Source organism: Neltuma alba, unplaced genomic scaffold (genome assembly GCF_004799145.2).
Source record: "Neltuma alba isolate B1F8T4 unplaced genomic scaffold, ASM479914v2 tig00011146_pilon, whole genome shotgun sequence".
Classification (NCBI taxonomy): Eukaryota; Viridiplantae; Streptophyta; class Magnoliopsida; order Fabales; family Fabaceae; genus Neltuma; species Neltuma alba.
In genome coordinates this window covers 960,984-978,484 of record NW_021635881.1, presented here as the reverse complement: position 1 = coordinate 978,484, position 17,501 = coordinate 960,984, and the positions used below count along the sequence as shown (strand labels likewise).

Genomic DNA, 17,501 nt, shown 5'->3' with positions numbered 1-17,501 from the left:
CTTGATTATTAAGGTTTCTATCCTTCCTTAAGCATCACACATCCCAACCGAATTTTTCAGCATTTTCCAACATTTTTTCAGTATTTTTCCAAGCAAAAATCATAATCCAATCAACATAATACTTAGGGATAATGATGCTTAGACACACCTTAATGTTTTCTTGGTGTGTGTTGGATGATTTCTTGCCTAAAACACCTCAAAAATTTTGAACAAGGTGGCTGGATGAATAGTGGCAGAGTTTCCCCTTATTATCCACACAAATATCCCTTAATTTCACATTTTATTTAATAAAAATGGAGGGACCTGGAAGGTCCACGAAATTGGGCCCTCATTGGGCTCAATGTGGGCCCCACAAAAGTTTTGGACTAGTCCAAAAAGATGGCCCATAAACCAAATCACTATCTCAACCTAATTAGAGACTTTATCGGTTACTATTCACTAGTAATATCCCATAATTTTTTCAGACTCCCAAAAATTTATTTCTCTCCATAATAATTCACCTTTTAATATGAGAATATGATCTGAAAATTTTCAGAATTTTTTTTCTACCTCTAGGTATTTATTTTGAATTTTCTCCGATTAGGCCTTTATCAGTGTCACTGAGGGAAAATAAATTCCATAAAATTAATTTCTGAACTTCTAAGGCCCAAAATCAATTTTATAAATTCAAATAAATATTTATATAAATTTTCCATTAATCTCCCAAATTTATTAATGCCTCTAACTAATTAAAATAATTATTTCCCAATAATTTCTCAAAAAACCTTTTGTTTAAGGAAAATTCCTTAATAATTCATTTTCACCGAAATTCCACCTTTCGGGCCTCAACTGAATTTTCAAAATCTCTACTTTACACTTTTTTCATTTTTTGGAGATTTTTTAGAATTTTTCTCAAAATTTTCCGTTTTGCCCTTCTTAGACCAATGATTATGAAAATGCTAGTTCAGACTTTTTCAGGGTTTCATACCAAAAGTTGTTTCATCTCCCCGTCTAGTTCCTACATTGACCTGCATCCTAATTTTTGATCCTTTATTGCCATGTGAAAATTCTTAGGATGTGACATTTTGATTTTTTTTAGAATTAGTTATGAATTTTTTAAGTTGGATAGAAAATTTAGAATTACCCAATAAACAGTGTTTCCATAAATCAGCATCTTGGTTACGTTTTTATGAGCTTAAGGCCATCCAAAGTATTTAGAAATAGTTCTAAATGGACTCTAAGGTATAATAGAAGTAAGGTGTGACACTTTCTTGCTTAAAATACACCAACCATCTTTTTATTTTACCTTAATTACATAAACCTCATCTCTATTCTAGAAACATATGTAAACTTTCCTTAAAATTAAAATATATGTTACACAAATCTTTCTCCTATATTTAAAATTCTATTTTCATCCACCCAAACTGTTAGTTGACTATTAAGTTTGACTTTAAAATTATTTAGACATCTATATTTCCAAAAAAAATGTTTTTTAAAAAATCAAAAAATAATTTTAATACATATATTTTTAAAATTTTTAATATGTTATAAAATTTATTAATTTTGAATTAAATCATAAAATTTCATAATTTAAATTTTTTATCACATTTATTAGAAATTATTTACTTTGATTTCTTTTAAATTGTAAAAACATATTTCAAATAGATAGTTTGTGTTTATCGTGAAGTTTAAATGATATATGTTTGAAAGACCTTAACTTTTAAACGCATTTTTGTTACAAAAATTTATAAATATATTTAGCCAAGTATATATATTTATTAAAAAAATTAGTTAAATTTTTTATCAAGCCTTTTATATTTGCCTTAATGGAATGAAATTCTTGCAACTGTAAGAATATAATTTAGGAATTTATTAGAAAGAGGGGTAAAATAGTAAATAAAATTTATTTTAATATAATTCTTAGATAAAAACAATATTTTAAGAATCTTTTTAGAATATTTTTAACGGCGTTAATGGATTAGACTAAACTATATTTTTTTAAAATAAGGGAGAGGTCTATGTGATTGACACAAAACTGTAAAGGTAGTCAGAGTATTTACTCTATTTTTTTATATTTTAATGTCTTATTTTAGAAATTAAAAGCAACCTAAAATTATTTATTTTACATAATTATATTTGCATAATTTATTATTTTAGCACTTCTTTAGCTTTATTTTTATTTATGGGAACTATTTTGTCTTTAGATAACATCGTTGACTCTACATCTCTGTTTGAACAACAAAAACACTCATTGCTAATCAAAATTTGTAGATATATTTCAGACATCTCTTAGTGAAGGAAAACTAAATTTACATTTAAATATTTATTTTTACAATTTACATAAAATTCTATTTATAAGGAAAACTCTTCCAAAATCTCTACCAAAAAGCTTAATATTTTTATACTAAAAATATATTCATATATGAACTAAAAGTAATGAATGAACCCTTAAGATTATTGTAATTATTATGTTTGTATATTTTTAGGTTTTAAGAATGTGAGTTCTCATATTCTGTGCCATTACTCTTTAATTTTTGGGGTGTGACAATAACAAGATAGCTAAATAAGTTTTTTATATATACTAGTTAAATAAGTTATGTTGGCCCCAAAGTTAAAAATATACTGAGTTCAAGGGCAAAAGTGTAACTGAGAGAATATCAAGTAAAAGTATAATTATACTATTTAAAAATTCAAATGTCTTAAAAATGAATTATTGGCTAAAAAGGAAATTTTAAGGAAATAAAAAGAAGTAATTATTAAAATTATTTACCCCCAGAAAAATTGAGAAAGCATTATAAAATGTTATTTTATGGATTTAGAAAAATTATAAAGAGGTTTAGCTTCCCAAAAGTGGTCTAAATGACTTTAAAGCTAATTTTTGAGACTTAAGGACGCATTTTCCAGAAAAATCCAAAAAAAAATAGTTAGAAGATGATTTTTGGACTGACAATTTTAGGAAAAAAATATTTTATGAGCTAAAAAAGTTAATTAAGGAAGAAGATCCTTGTAAAGTATTAAGGATTAATTTCTAGGATATATATGATAAATAAATACCAATAAAGAAGGGTAAAATAGTAAATTCAATATGAGAATATAGCCGGAGAAATTTTTTTTCTTAGATGCAAAATCATTATCATAAAAGAAAAAAGCAACCCATTTCATATCAACATGCGGTCCATAACCGATTTCAGAGTACATAAATACAAGCACCATTTACTATATTCTTTTAAAAACTGCATATACTTATTAAACCAAAAAATGAATCCCTTTATACACAAGCATAAACTTTTCCAGAAGTTCTAAAGAGAGACTCTACATCTATGTATCTATGTACTAGAACAGGAAATTATACCGCAACATAAGAAACTTTTTGGGAACGTCTTTTTTTTTTTAGCATTAGAATAGAAAATCCTGTGCAAAGTAATTTGTGTATTTCCTGTAGCAGCTCAGCCTATGCCGAACAATGCTCCTCGGAGACCAATGAACCACCCATGCACAAGGAAGTATTATCCACTTCTCTCTCCCCCCCCCCTCCCTCTCTCCATATATATTGTATATCAACAAGTTGCCAAACAAGGAACTGGGAAATTTGGCCACATACTGTAGAAACCATTCTGTATGCACTCCATGAACATCATCTCCCGGGAAAGGAAAACAAGATCTGGCTTTTCTTTTTCTTTTTTTTTTTTATTTTAAGCTTGGTGGGAGGATGAGGAAGAGGATTGAAGAAGATCTAGCTGTTTTTTTTTTTTTTTGGGGCTTGTTTTGAGTTCGTGAAGAGGAGGATGAGGGGATGGAAAAAGGCTGTGGTTTTTTTTTTTTTTTTAATATGGAAGAAGATCTGGTTTAAAAAACCTTGGCTAATTTATGTACGTTTTACTTTCAAGTGAAGAAGCCTGTTTAAGAGCCACCTGAGCCTCATTCTCCTTGCCCAATGCAACAAGTGCCATAGCTTGTAAGTAAAATGCAATGTAGCAAGTAGGGGAAGTTTTAATTGCTTGCAATGCATCGTTCAGTGCTTTCTCTGGCATTTTGTTCTTCAGATAACACAGGCCGCGACGTGCATAAACTGTCGGAGAAACCATGGTTCCAGCATCAATGAACTGCATGCCATTACACAATAATAAAGACATCAATCAATAATCTTATAATAAGAAACATGATTATTGTTCAATATATCATTATATGCTTATCCCACCTATCAACCCACTAACGCAAAAAAGTTTCTTTACACCGATTTTTTATAACTAGTATAGATACAACCGATATGAAAAGTTTTAGACTTTCTATAGTGGTTACTGAACAGACGTGGAAAAATACTTTTTCTACACGATTGTTGCTAACCGGCGTAATAAAGTTTGAATAAAAAAATTTAGAACCGGTGTAAAAAATGTATTTTAATTTTCTACCCCTGTTAGCAGCGGCCAATAAGCTGTAAATTTTTGTTATAGTTAGTTTCTGCAACAATTTGAGTGGTATAAATACTCAAACAGAATAGGGGTATAGAAACCCTTAATCACCAATGTTTTGTCCAGAAAATGGAATATACAAACCTGTGTATAGCTATCAATCGCGGTGCTAAAATCTTTATGGCGAAAAGTAGCATCACCCTTCTTTTTTGGGTACAATGTTTCATACATCTGGTAGGTCTTTGGAATGAAAGTTTCATAATTGAAGGTAAAAAAAGAAAACAAGAAAAGAAGTCAATAATAAAATAAGCATGTGGAGCTCATAAAAGATTCAAGATTCAGATATGTTGCATTCAATCAAATGCTCATGTTCAACCTTTAAAAGTATGTAGCAGTAAAAATCCAACTTTAGTATAAAAAAACAAGGTCCAACTTTGATTATGGTGACTAAACACATTTACATATATTATATACAATAACAATCATTATAGAATAAACCAACAATGTTGCATTATTTTAAATTATACTCCTTGCAATCCTAAATGTAATAGTTTGATGGTGTTCTATTTTAGTCTTAAATGTAAAACCTCAATTTATTTTGTTTCCTAGATTTATTGATCATTTTCTCCAAACAACCCATATCAATGCTCCATCAATAACAATTAAATACAACAATAATTCAAATGCACCAATGTATTATATAAATTGAATAATGCTTGCTACCAAGAGAAATTCATTAATTTTATTTTCTCAAAAAATTTTACAAAGGGCTATTTTGGAAAAATTAGGTCACATTTACTATAATTAACTAATTAATTTAATTTTTTTAATCTATCCAAATTGATTAAGTAGCTCTTACAATGATCGAAATAATTATGAATAAATATCCATATAAAAATAAAAAGCAATAAAATTGCAAAAGTCTGGATATAGTTTTTCCTTGAAAAGGAGGAAAAACAATTATACCAAATGATCAGAAATATTTAATTTTAAATGTCTACAAAACATTCCCAAATATTGGTATAAAAAGTTTGAATTTTAAAATAATAACAAAAAAGCCTTGTGTGAGACTGACAGTGTGAAGATTTGATAATTGAAAGGAAAATTTTTATAAAATTAAAGGACCAAACCGAAATTCTCTATGTTTTTGCAAGATCAACGATACAATGTTTTTGCCCCTTTTAAAAAGGAAAAAAAGAAAAGAAAAGAAAACTAAAGGTATAATGATGCCAAAGGACCAGAAATATTTAAATGATATATTGTGACCATACAATGACAATCTATAATTTATCAATAAGAAACACACCTCAGTAGAAGTAGCCTCATCATCTTTATACCCCATATTCTCAAGGAAGGCATGGAAGGCTGTCAAATCCAATCTCAGACAAGCTTCAGCAATTGATGGAAGGGATGAAGTGGTAGCATCATGCGGTAAACCCATCAAAACATAAGAAGGAACCTGCTGGTTAATAATATACTCAACAAATTTATTCCATATGTTACTAGAATATGCCTTTAATTCTTAATAAAGACTAAAGCCAATGGATTGGGAAAATACACTGCTAATGAAGAAAGTTGAATAAAGAAATGCAAGTAGTATTTGTTTCAAGAGCTTGTATGACAATTAATTAACCTCAGAATCCTTCTGTATAGGTATCAAAGCAGTAACCAATGAATTGGGATGAGGACGCTCCTGTGGTTCTGTTCGCAAACATTCTGCTGCTAACTGCACAAATTCAATCCCTTCATCACTTGAAAACTCTCCTTCTAAACAAGAATCTTTCAACATATCAAGGTTCCTCTCCCGAATCAGGTCAAGTGCCTGAAAAGTTATGAAATCAACTGTTAAAATGTAGAACATATAACTAAAATATGAACTCATCAAATGCTTTGACTTTGTATATAAATGCTTGTTATATTAATTGCTAGAGTATAGTGTTTACAAACAGATGAATCTGATGTTCCCAACAGAATAAGAATTGAGTCATCTTAGATTCAAATACGGGAACAAGAAATCAATAATCTAATGAAATTGGATACACAGTCACAATAGATAGATAAGAGATCGATGTTTATGTTTCAAATTAAAAGGAAGAAATGCAAGCCTACACTTTTGCTTATGAATATATCAAATATAGATTATCTATATATTCTTACCGCCTTGTAGATATATTCTGTAAACCCTACTATTGTCAAGATTCTCATACCCAATGCTTGGTGCAAAGAATCTTCCATCAAGAAACAAAACTTACAAGGCCAGGAGGAATATGCTTTCCAGTGAGAAGGTCCAGCAAAATGGTTCCAAAACTGTATGTGACACTTGCTGGAGTAATTCTACCTGCATGGCCAGAAGAAAACACACACTTGCCATTACATATAGTTAAGAAACAAAATAAGCAAAATAATAATAACTCATCGTAGCGGTCAGAAATTAATGTTTTTTTCCACTGGTTTTCACTTAGCACGAACATGTGTGCTTAGAAATAAGATGGACGAAAAGCTTAGAATGGAGAACATGAGAGCATTAAATTGATTAAAGGACAAAGTTTGACTACCTGATCTTAGAATAAGAATCTTAATGAGAGAACTCCAAGTAACATTATATTACTGAAGTTCAAGCCCCAAGCGCGCGCACGTGTGATCAAATAGCATAAATTGATGATGTAACAAGCTTAAGGGATTACCTATCCTGAGATATTCAGGTGGAGCAAATGCCAAGTTTGAACTATAACTTTTACCATCTCGACTGTTCTTCATCAAACCAAAGCATGAGATTCTGGGATTTCCTTCCTGGAAAACATGAACAAGTACGAAAATAGTCAACACTTACTATTCAGGGCTCGAAAATGAAAACCTAGTTAGTTTCACCAATGATGGGATACTCTTTATTACTTGTTTCTTAAAATAGTGTACTGCGATTTGCTTTCTTCCCAGATTAATGCTTACTCGCTCTTTGAAGGGTTATCATGTAAGAAAAAGTGGGTAAAAAATTCAAATATCAATGCAATCTTTTTATAGATCATAGGGTTAAGGTGCAGTTTTGTTCCAAAATTTTTTACTGAGGAGCAATATTGTCCCGGAAGCTATTTTGAATTTATTATTGCCCTGGAAGTTTCAAAACATAAAACATTGTCCCACCCAATAAAAAATTTAACATTGACCGTTAAAAAATTGACATTGATCATTGATAGTTTTAATAATAAGGGGCAAGATTGCTCTATTTTAACACTTGTAGGGTAACCTTACTCCAAAAAACTCTCAAAGCAACATTGTACTTAAGTGAAAATTTTCAAAAAAAATTTGCACATCAGCCCGGATTATAATAGTGATTCATAGTCCTGTAATATGTTTTCAGCATGATAAGTACGTGAATGCCTAAAAAACTTTTGTAGCCCCCGCCCACAAAAGTCATCCGGCACTAGATCTAATCCTTCTTAATTTTATTTTGCTTTTATTTAGTGTTTTCATCTTATCTAGAGGTAATAAAGTACAAAGCCTGGACTATGCCTCTTCATAACTACTACACATCATTTCTTGGCTACACAAGCATATAAGCTCTTCCTCTTAAAATCCTAGTTAATTTTTAATTGATTCTACCCACATCCTTCTAAAATTGCGCGCCTAATTTTGCAGTAATACGCCATAAATATAAACATCCCCTTCCCCCTGAAAATCGTCTTCATTATTTATTCACATCCTAATAATTCAAATCACCCTTTTAGCGCATCCAATAATTAGACATGATTACTTGTAGAAGTTCTGATTAAAAGATTATATATATTGCCCAATTTGATAGGAGACAATTTGCATATTTAAATTTTTGGTAATTATAGCAAAAATGGACAATGGAAGGAATCTGAGTGGTTACATCTTTGCCTTTTTTTGTTTTCTTTTTTTCATGCTACATCAAAGAATCCTAAACCTTTGTTAATCTAATTCTTAGCTAGTAAATTAAAATTGCATGGCTGAAAAGATAACAAGTTAATGGAAGAGAAATTAGTGTGCTAGCTTTGATTATTCTCATTCACTTCTACATGAATTCTTCCTAAGTTTCCCATGGCGGTCTTGCACCTCCTCAAGTTCTTTTTACACACAAATCAAACATATAAGTCAAGATGTTGGTAATCTGATTACTTAGTCTTATTTAATCCCATAATTTGGTGCTCACTAACTTTTTAACGGCAACAAATCAAACCTGAAGTCTTTTTTTTCTTTTGTGATAATGTACTAACTAATTACTTTACTATAATTCGCAATATGAAATCTGAAGTGTTTGAAAATAGATATTTGAGCAAATATTACCTTGTTAATTTATCAGGGGAAATTAATGATTAACATTGACCGTTTATGACAACATTTTAAGATAGCACTAAATGAAAATTATAGCCTTGAAAACAGTGTACAACATCCTTTTCACTGCTTTAATAAGTTATAACACAACTTTAATTTCATGATTGCATAATTTTGATGGGATCCTAATTTTTTTTTTTGTAAAGATTATTTACATGTTAAATGAAGTCCAACTTCACCATAAATCATGGATTGCCATAGACGCACGATTGAACTTATAAGAGCATAGCCAAAGTAAATGAACTTACATCATCAAAAAGGACTCTATAAGCATTTAAATCATGATATAGCGTACGTCCTTTGCTTGCACAATATTCTAGGGCTTGGGCAACATATAGAGCAACCCTCAGTCGCATTGTCCATTTCATGGGCTCAGTTTCCCCTGTATATATAATCATGCAATTATGTGTTTAGTGAGGTAAATGAACAATGTTTAACAAGATATATGTTACCAAACTAAGGAATAAAAGCAGCAATTTGCGGATTCGATAGAAAGAATTCAAGGGACGCATAGAATATACGATTGCAGCACTCAACATGTAGTTGGCAACGAGGGAGTGTTACCATAGACTTTGGGTCAGTGAAACCAGATTTTTATGGGTTATTATATAAAATGATGTTGCAATCGAATCATGTTCTTCTTAAGTGCCATCCTCATTGCCCTAACCTATGAGTGGTAATTGAGGTCGGGCTAGAGAAACCAAAATGAGAAACAGATTCTCATCCGGATATAGATAATAGGGACTAGCCACATTCTGAACAACATCAAGAAGTGGAGAAGACAATCCTTTAGAGAGATTACCAGCAGATTTAGAAGTAGAGGAACTTGGAATTGAATCATTCGTCATAGTAATCAGAAGAAAGGAGAAGGCAGAAAGCCAAGAGAAGTGAAGGAAGAATCGAAGAGAGGGAAGCGATGAGATTGGAGTCAAATACTTTGATGCTCTGATACCATATCACGCACTCGAGAGAGCAAAAGAAAAATATGAAAATTGAATATTATTTTGTGAAGTAATATTGAGATACACGTGTGTTTATATAGAGCTTTGATACATAAGTTATATTGACAGCTGTAACTTAGAAAATAATTAAAACAGTTACTATATCCTAATAACAATTAATGGAGATGTTACACGCATAGAAAACAAAGTGAGTGATTCAAGTAAAAGAAAGGCCATCAGAGTTATCAGTGATCCAAAAGTACCAATAATAATATATGAACATATATGAGGACAAGAGCATAAAGTTATGGTAACAAAGACAAGAATGTTGATCAATGTATATGTGGTCATAAGAGAAAAAATTCATAATGAAATATATATGAGGAAGAATAGGCATGATATCTATTAAAGAAAATATACGAGGAAATCATTTGAGGTAGTTTAGACATGTACAAAAAAGTTGTTAGAGGTACTGGTAAGGAGGGTTAATTAGACAATATGGAGCCATCTAGGTAAAAGAAAACCAAAAACAACATTCAATAAAATTATTAAATGGAATATTTTGCTTAACAATTTATATAAATATTTAATTGTTAATGTATCACAATGGTACCCTGCCATCCATATAATTGACCACATCTAGTAAAATAAGGCTTAATGTTGTTGACTTGTTGTTATTGTAGTATTAGATAGATAAGAACAATATTTAAGTCTATTGCAATGGAACAAAATTTGTAGCTAGTTGTGCACTTACAATGGAACAAGTGTGTGGCCAAAGTATCATTGGGCATATATTCAGCAACAAGTAACCTCTCTTCACCATCACCACAGCATCCAAGTAGGCTCACCAACCTTTCATTTCTTAGACGACTAATTGCCTTGGCTTCTTGCTGAAAGGGAAAAAAGACGTTGCTAAAAGAACAAATAATGAAGAGTCATGCTTTAATCAGAAAACCAGATTACTTATCATGTGGAAGACTAAATTCCAAAATGTTGAAAAAAATAATTCAAGAGACGATATGTGTAAAATGTAAATCCTAAGAGCCATAAATCAAGTCAATCATATTACAATGATGCTTCCTAGTTTAAAAACTAGTAATCATCCTAACACCCATATTTTAAAACATGGAAAAGGAAATATAGTTCCCTAAAGTCATCTAGATTATACAAATCTAGAAAAGGTGACGTTTAGAACTACAGATGATACATATGGCCGAATGAAACAAAATAATAATAACAATGATGATGATCCTAAAGATGGTCCATGAAGCTCAAAGAGAAGCCTGCATAAATATTTGATTTTTACCCTTCTTCATCAAGTGGTTATTGATAAAACATTAGTTTAAGAAAATTTATACATGCAGGAATAAGTGTTATATATGAATAATCATGTCAGTGTCAAAAAAAATTATATTGGAATATCTATATACTACTCCTCCCTTATTATAAGATGTTTTTAACTAAATTACGTAGTTTAAGAAAACAGTTAAAATTAGTTAAAAACAATTAATATGTAGCAAATATAATTTTCTTTTTGCCAAATACACCCCTATATATAAATGGGTAGATGTGAGATAGTAATAATGAGATATATAAAGAAAGAGAATGTATTAAATGCATTAAACTAGGAGTAAAATAGGTAATGATGCATTAAATATTTAGACAAACTCAAAAAGGATCTTATAAAAAGAGACAAACTTATTCAAAAAATTGGCTCTTATAATAAGGGACAGAGGGAGTATGTCGTTTCTTTTTAGGTGATGCCTCTAGTTATATCTATTTCAAGAGAAAATATAAATATACACATATATCTATGTATGTGTGTGTGTGTCAGTGTATAAAGAAGCTTGTAGATATCGTTGTACTCCATTGGTTCTGGTATGAAGAACTAGATGTTAGATAAGATAATTTTGGTAAAAATACAAACCTAGCAAGATCCATGGAGAAGAGAATTTATTTCTGATTAACATCTTAATTAGGAAATGGAGCGAAATCCACATGAAGGGAAACTTAGTTTCATACAATTATGCACATTAAGTTTGATTTGATAAGAGTATACTCACCACTTTTAGATAAAGAAACACAAATGTATAAAGACAACAACCAAGTTAAGCCCATGAAGGATGATGTAGTTATTTTACTAAATGTAGCAGAGTAAAAGAAAGCGTCATCAAAACCAGTTATGTCAAATATACAAAAAGTTGGAACTTAGAGTCACTTATGCTTACTGTAAATTGTTTGGCATCAGGCCAAGCTTGTCTATTGAACCGTTTAACAGCAATTAGTGTTTGATTCTCCAGTTTTCCTCTATAAACCATATTTGGAGCATTTTCCCCCTGTTCGGAAACTATATTTTCGGTAGCAAATCCAGAAGTAGCCTTGCTGAGCTGATGAATTTTGTACTCTTGAAATGATGGCACATTAGGGGCGTCACTTTTCTTTTCATTTTCTAAATAGGAAATCCAAAACAACCAGTTATTGAGACCACTCTCATGGTAACAAGACATACACACACAATTAACTGTTATAAAAACCCGTTTTCTAACTAATGTAAAAAGGCCGTTTTTGTTCTATGATTTGACTAAAACTTACCGTCAACTTTGGCCCCAGGCAATGGACCCCTTATCTCTGTGCTCGAGCAGCATGATGAGATCTTTGAAAAATCAATACCCATTATAAACCTATAACACATTGATGACCCATAAGTGACATTAGATAGTTCAAATTTTTTGCCCATTTCCTTTTGCTTAAAACATAAGCCAAATTTATGATGACTTTTTACTGAATACGCCTATCACTGATTAAATTACATGAAGATATGTTATCAAGTTTTAATGTCCTAGGTTTTATATGTTTTGATTTCCCAAAATTTTTTGCATTCGTTGGCAAAAATTATCGAGTGGGTTCGCAGATTCACAAGTCAAGATTTCACAGTCGAATGTATCTTTCAATTGTTTTCAGCCCCAATTTAGATTCCTGAAACAAATAACTAAATCAAGTACTGAATAAGTAGAAAACGATTAAATAATATTCAACATTAGAGAAAATTAAAACTAACTTTTTTCAGGCAAAGCAATGCTCGATCTGTCAATTCAATTCAAAATGCTTTCCCAAATTGTTAATTTGCAATGATAAAGCTAGCTCTATGAATATCAAAGCCTGTTAAAGTAAAATGTGTTAGTTCAATATTAAAATAATACAAAAATTAAGCACACCTCTTTGAAAGCAACCAATGAACTTGCTTTGGAGAACTAGAGAGAGTCTCCTCAAGTCCAAAGTAACTTGAAGAGACTCTAAGTTTTATACCCAAATAGAAACTTAGATTCAAAATTATATTCACGTAAAAAAAATATACAGAATATGTAAAAAGTGTTGTAGATATTATCATATTTTGTAGATTTTCATCGTTTCTTAAAAATTCAAGTAACATAATCATTACTTTCATTAGTCATTCTATCTTAAGTTCATGATTCAAGTCAAGCTATTAAATATATGAACATTCACATGTATCAAATATATCAAGATTTATTGCCTTAGCAAAATGTACGTCATCGGGTTCGGATAGAAAAAATGTACGTAATTCATGTATTAGCATTTAATGATCTCGTCCTATAAATAGATACAATGAGAACCCTTTCCCTGTATATTTCTTCTCTCTAAACTTTTTTATTCCCATTAATTTTATAACATGCTATCAAAGCAAATCTATACTAAATTAGCATATATACAAGGTGAAATGTATGTATTTTTGGATTTAGATAATCTCCTCATTTGGGGTTGTTCCAAAAAACAAAAACAAAAAAAGACCCGGTGGTCTAATTAGCCCTGTCCAGTCTGTCCCAGCCTTCTCCAATTTAAAGTTAAAAAAACCAACGCAAACACTGGTCTCCATGGTCGTGAAGTGTGGTTTCTTGGTAAATGTGAGTGAGCTCCCTTTCTCTTCCTCCCTCTCCCTCCCTCTCCCTCCTTCCTCTGACACGCCTTATAAATGCTTTGACCTTTTCCTCATCTCTAGCTTCACCTGATCCCCATCTTGTCCTTCCAACCTTGTCTTTGCTCTTACTTCTCTTTCCTCGAACCCAAACCAGTGATCTTTGATACTGCTCTTCAATCCCCTCAACTAAAAGCTCAGAAACAGAGGTAGCCATGGATATGTCTACATTACAAAAACCATTCTTTAATGTTATAGTTCATTGTATTTTTTTAATTTTTCTTTTTAACAATTTTGGTCTGGTAGACTGGTCCTCAACCCAAGAGACGGAACCCAATCTAGTCTTCCATCTGGTTTGTCCTAGGCGAGACTAAACCTTAGGCAACAAAGTCTAACTCGAGGTGCTTTCACGCCAAACCTCGGATTGAGGCGAAACCCGGATTGGTTCGATTTTTGTGCATCCCTGTCCTCATATTTTTTTTGTCCCTTTTTTCTCTCCCCTTATTACATTCCTACCATTTTTTATATTGTGACTGGGGAAAAGCCTCAGGAAAAGAAAACGATCAAGAGAAAGAAAGACGAGAGAAGTAAAGTGAAGCTTGTCTTGAGGGCATTCTTGACTAAAACCTCCTCAACATTTTGCAATAATGGAGAAGAAAGAAAGACGGTTTAGTGGAAAGACTCGCAACAATGATTACAATATTAAAATAACACAAAAATTAAGCATACCTCTTTGAAAGCACCTGATGAACTTGTTTTGGAGAACCAGAGAGAGAGACTTTAAGTAACAGGCATGAAGTACACATTTACATGAAAGCAAGAAGGGATTTAAAGGAAAATGGGAGGAAACCTGATAAGCACTGAGCATATCAGAACAAACTGACGGTTTAGCACCAGCTGGATTTAGTGCAGAAAGCAGGAAATTTCGTGTTTCTTTTTGTGATTTGAGCGACTGTTACATGAATTTATTCAAATATAGTCATAATTAAAGTTGGTTTCAGTGAGTAAATTGGGCCTGAATTCCTGGTTGTCATCTTCTGGTGTTTACGTGCTGGACAAGAGTTTTCAGTCTTTGAGCAATCTAAAAATGTCAAAACCGAACACAAAATGGTCACTGAAAAACATATTATTACCCTTATTTTATTGCTGATGGTGTTTACTCATCTGTTTTTATAACATAGTAGTGAAACCTGGACCTTTAATTATCTACTGGTCTGGAATTTTGTTTGAATTTGGATTTGAATGAACCAATTAACTCAGTTAACCCGGTGCAACCTGTTCAATCCAACAAATTGACCTCGCCAAGCGAGTTGGCATTTACTACCTTAGGTCTTTAATACATATAAGAGCTAGTTGGGGGATAGGATTCGGTACTAAATACAAGATCTTAGTCTACTTTGTTTCCTATCTTTCTCCAAAATATCCATTTTGATTATAAAGGTTTCTCACTAAGAAATAATTCCAATCATCCAATACATATGGTTAAAAAGGATAATTTAGGGAGATCAACAACACATATTTGTAAAAATAACTAATTTAACTAATTTTTGTAATATTCTTATATTAGTTATCTACCTCTTAATAATAGAGGACTGAAGGTAGTATTCCCCCCCCCCTCTTGATATAACATCATTTTGGCAAGTTAATAGTAATGTGTTGAGTTCATGATAAATTTGTGGTAAGGGCGTAACTTGCCGATGTAAGTTATTCTAGTCATTGAATATGTATCTTCCTAGTAATTCCAGGACTAAAATTGTTTGATTTAATATTATATAAAACATTAAAACTTTCTATGATTTATGGATGCATGTTCATTAATGAGTACTCCCTCTGTCCATTATTATAATATCTTTTTAACTAAATTACGCAGTTTAAGAAAACAGTTAAAATTAGTTAAATGTAATTAATATGTAGCAAATGTAATTTTTTTTAAATATACCCCTATATATAAATAGGTAAATGTGAGAGAGTAATAGTGAGATAAATGAAGAAAGAGAATATATTAAATGTATTAAATTAGAAGTAAAATAAGTATTAATATGTTAAATGCTCAGATAAATTCAAAGAGGATATTATAAAAAGGGACAAACCATTCAAAAAATTAGATCTTATAATAAGAGACGGAGGAGTAATGCTTTATTTCTGATTTAAATATTAATTTTTCATGATGATATATGAATGTTTTTATATATTTTAATTAGATAATATTATTCTAATCATGACCGGTTTGATCACGGTTCAGTTCATGTTGGAATATTATTAATCGTTAAATTTACCTTGACCATTCTATTTTTAATTAGCTTGGTTTTCTATGGACATAATACTTATTTTCTTTGGGCTTTTCACATTGCAAATTCTGCAACCATCTCCTTCTCAAAAAATGAGAAAGTCAATGTATAACGTTATCTTTTAATAAAATCTTAGGTGCGTTGAGTCTCAAATTGATGCTTTCACAATTTAATGAAACACTTATCGAGATACTTATAAATTACTCGGATGGCTGAAGTCTCACACCAATACCAAAATTGAATGCCACATTAATTCTCGTAAGATACGAGTTGCTTTTCTTATTAATTGGTCTAATAATTCTTTTTGTTCGTAATTAAGTTAATGTATAAATATTAACGTGAATATTTTTATGGTGAAATTTGGGGGAATTAAAAACAAGAGTTGCAATATAATAAAAATGGGTGGGGTATTTTTTTTTATGAAAACGATGGACAAAGCGAATTTCAAGATTTAATCCGCACTTAAAGGAAAATTCACTAATTACCCATCAACAAAATGGCTATAGTGATAATGAGATTTTCACATGATATGAATAAAATCCGTGCTAATTATACCAATATTTGTTGGCATTTAGTTCACCTTCCTTCCTTCCAACTCCAACTAAATTTGTAAATAAAAAATTTGGATTCACTAATAAGTTGTTAGTTGAGACGGTAAGCAGTTTCACCCACTAAGAAGGAGAACATAAGTTCAAAGGAGGGGGGAATGTCAAGCATGGTTTTAAAACTTCTTTGGTTCAAAGGAATATATATTTAAAATTATACTACCGGTCCTTAATATAAAACCCAGTTGACTGATTTGAAGAAATTTAAAAAGTTACTAAATTACTTTAAAATTATTTATATTTATTGTCTTTCTCCAAACTAATTTGTCTCACTTATAAATTTATATACAATCTAATTATTCATATAAATACTTTAGACAGATCATATAGTATATGCTATAATTAAGTAATTTAGTAATTTTCTTGATCTCCATGGATTATTCAATCAAGTCTCATGTCAAGAACCGGAGGTAATATCTGATATACTAGTATTACTTTGCACTTAATGTATGAAGGTATGAATCGTATGATATAGAATATAGGCTATAAAATCATGAACACTGATCGATATGTGAAACAAAATTTAAATAAGCAATGTATGTTGTTTAACATATCAGTAATTTGCTGAACATATATCATTGAATAGATTAACGCAAGGACTGATTCGTGAATTTTCACAAAAATGGGTATGTGAGTGATAAATTAATTTCCTGTGATGCATATTCCAAGTTTGATTTTGAAAAATATATTTCACATTAAAATTTCCATTCTTATACATGGAATTAATATGAATGGAAATCTTATTACTCTCACATTATTGTGTGTGCAAAATATCGCAAAATAGAATATGTTACATTTTGACATAAAGATCATAGAGATTTTCTTGTAAATTTATCTATTCTTTTGTTTTTATCATGCATCTATCATATTTTGTTGAGGTTAGATGTTATACAAGATGGAAAGTCATTAAAATTATAAATTTAAGGAAGTGTTTATTTTATATAAAGAGATAATCTTAATTACTCTGCTGCGAGGATTTCTATCCAAAAAAAAAATCC

At 30.8% G+C, this 17,501-nt stretch overlaps 1 protein-coding gene across 2 annotated transcripts; it reads right to left on the bottom strand.

Moving 5' to 3' along the window:
* Positions 1-3,839: 3,839 nt before the first annotated feature.
* LOC114761901 (serine/threonine-protein kinase BSK7-like) lies at positions 3,840-12,353 on the bottom strand. Of its 2 annotated transcripts, none has more exons than XM_028951355.1 (11): positions 12,272-12,353; positions 11,908-12,128; positions 10,434-10,569; positions 8,987-9,120; positions 7,073-7,178; positions 6,641-6,726; positions 6,022-6,210; positions 5,691-5,847; positions 5,025-5,035; positions 4,533-4,628; positions 3,840-4,082 (listed from the first exon to the last, which is right to left on the bottom strand). In XM_028951355.1, exons 1-11 carry the CDS (start codon positions 12,351-12,353, stop codon positions 3,840-3,842), a joined length of 1,461 nt encoding a protein of 486 aa, XP_028807188.1. The 2 variants fall into 2 exon arrangements, with proteins under 2 accessions (XP_028807188.1, XP_028807187.1); XM_028951354.1 differs by having other exon boundaries at positions 11,908-12,181; positions 12,319-12,353.
* Positions 12,354-17,501: the final 5,148 nt, after the last annotated feature.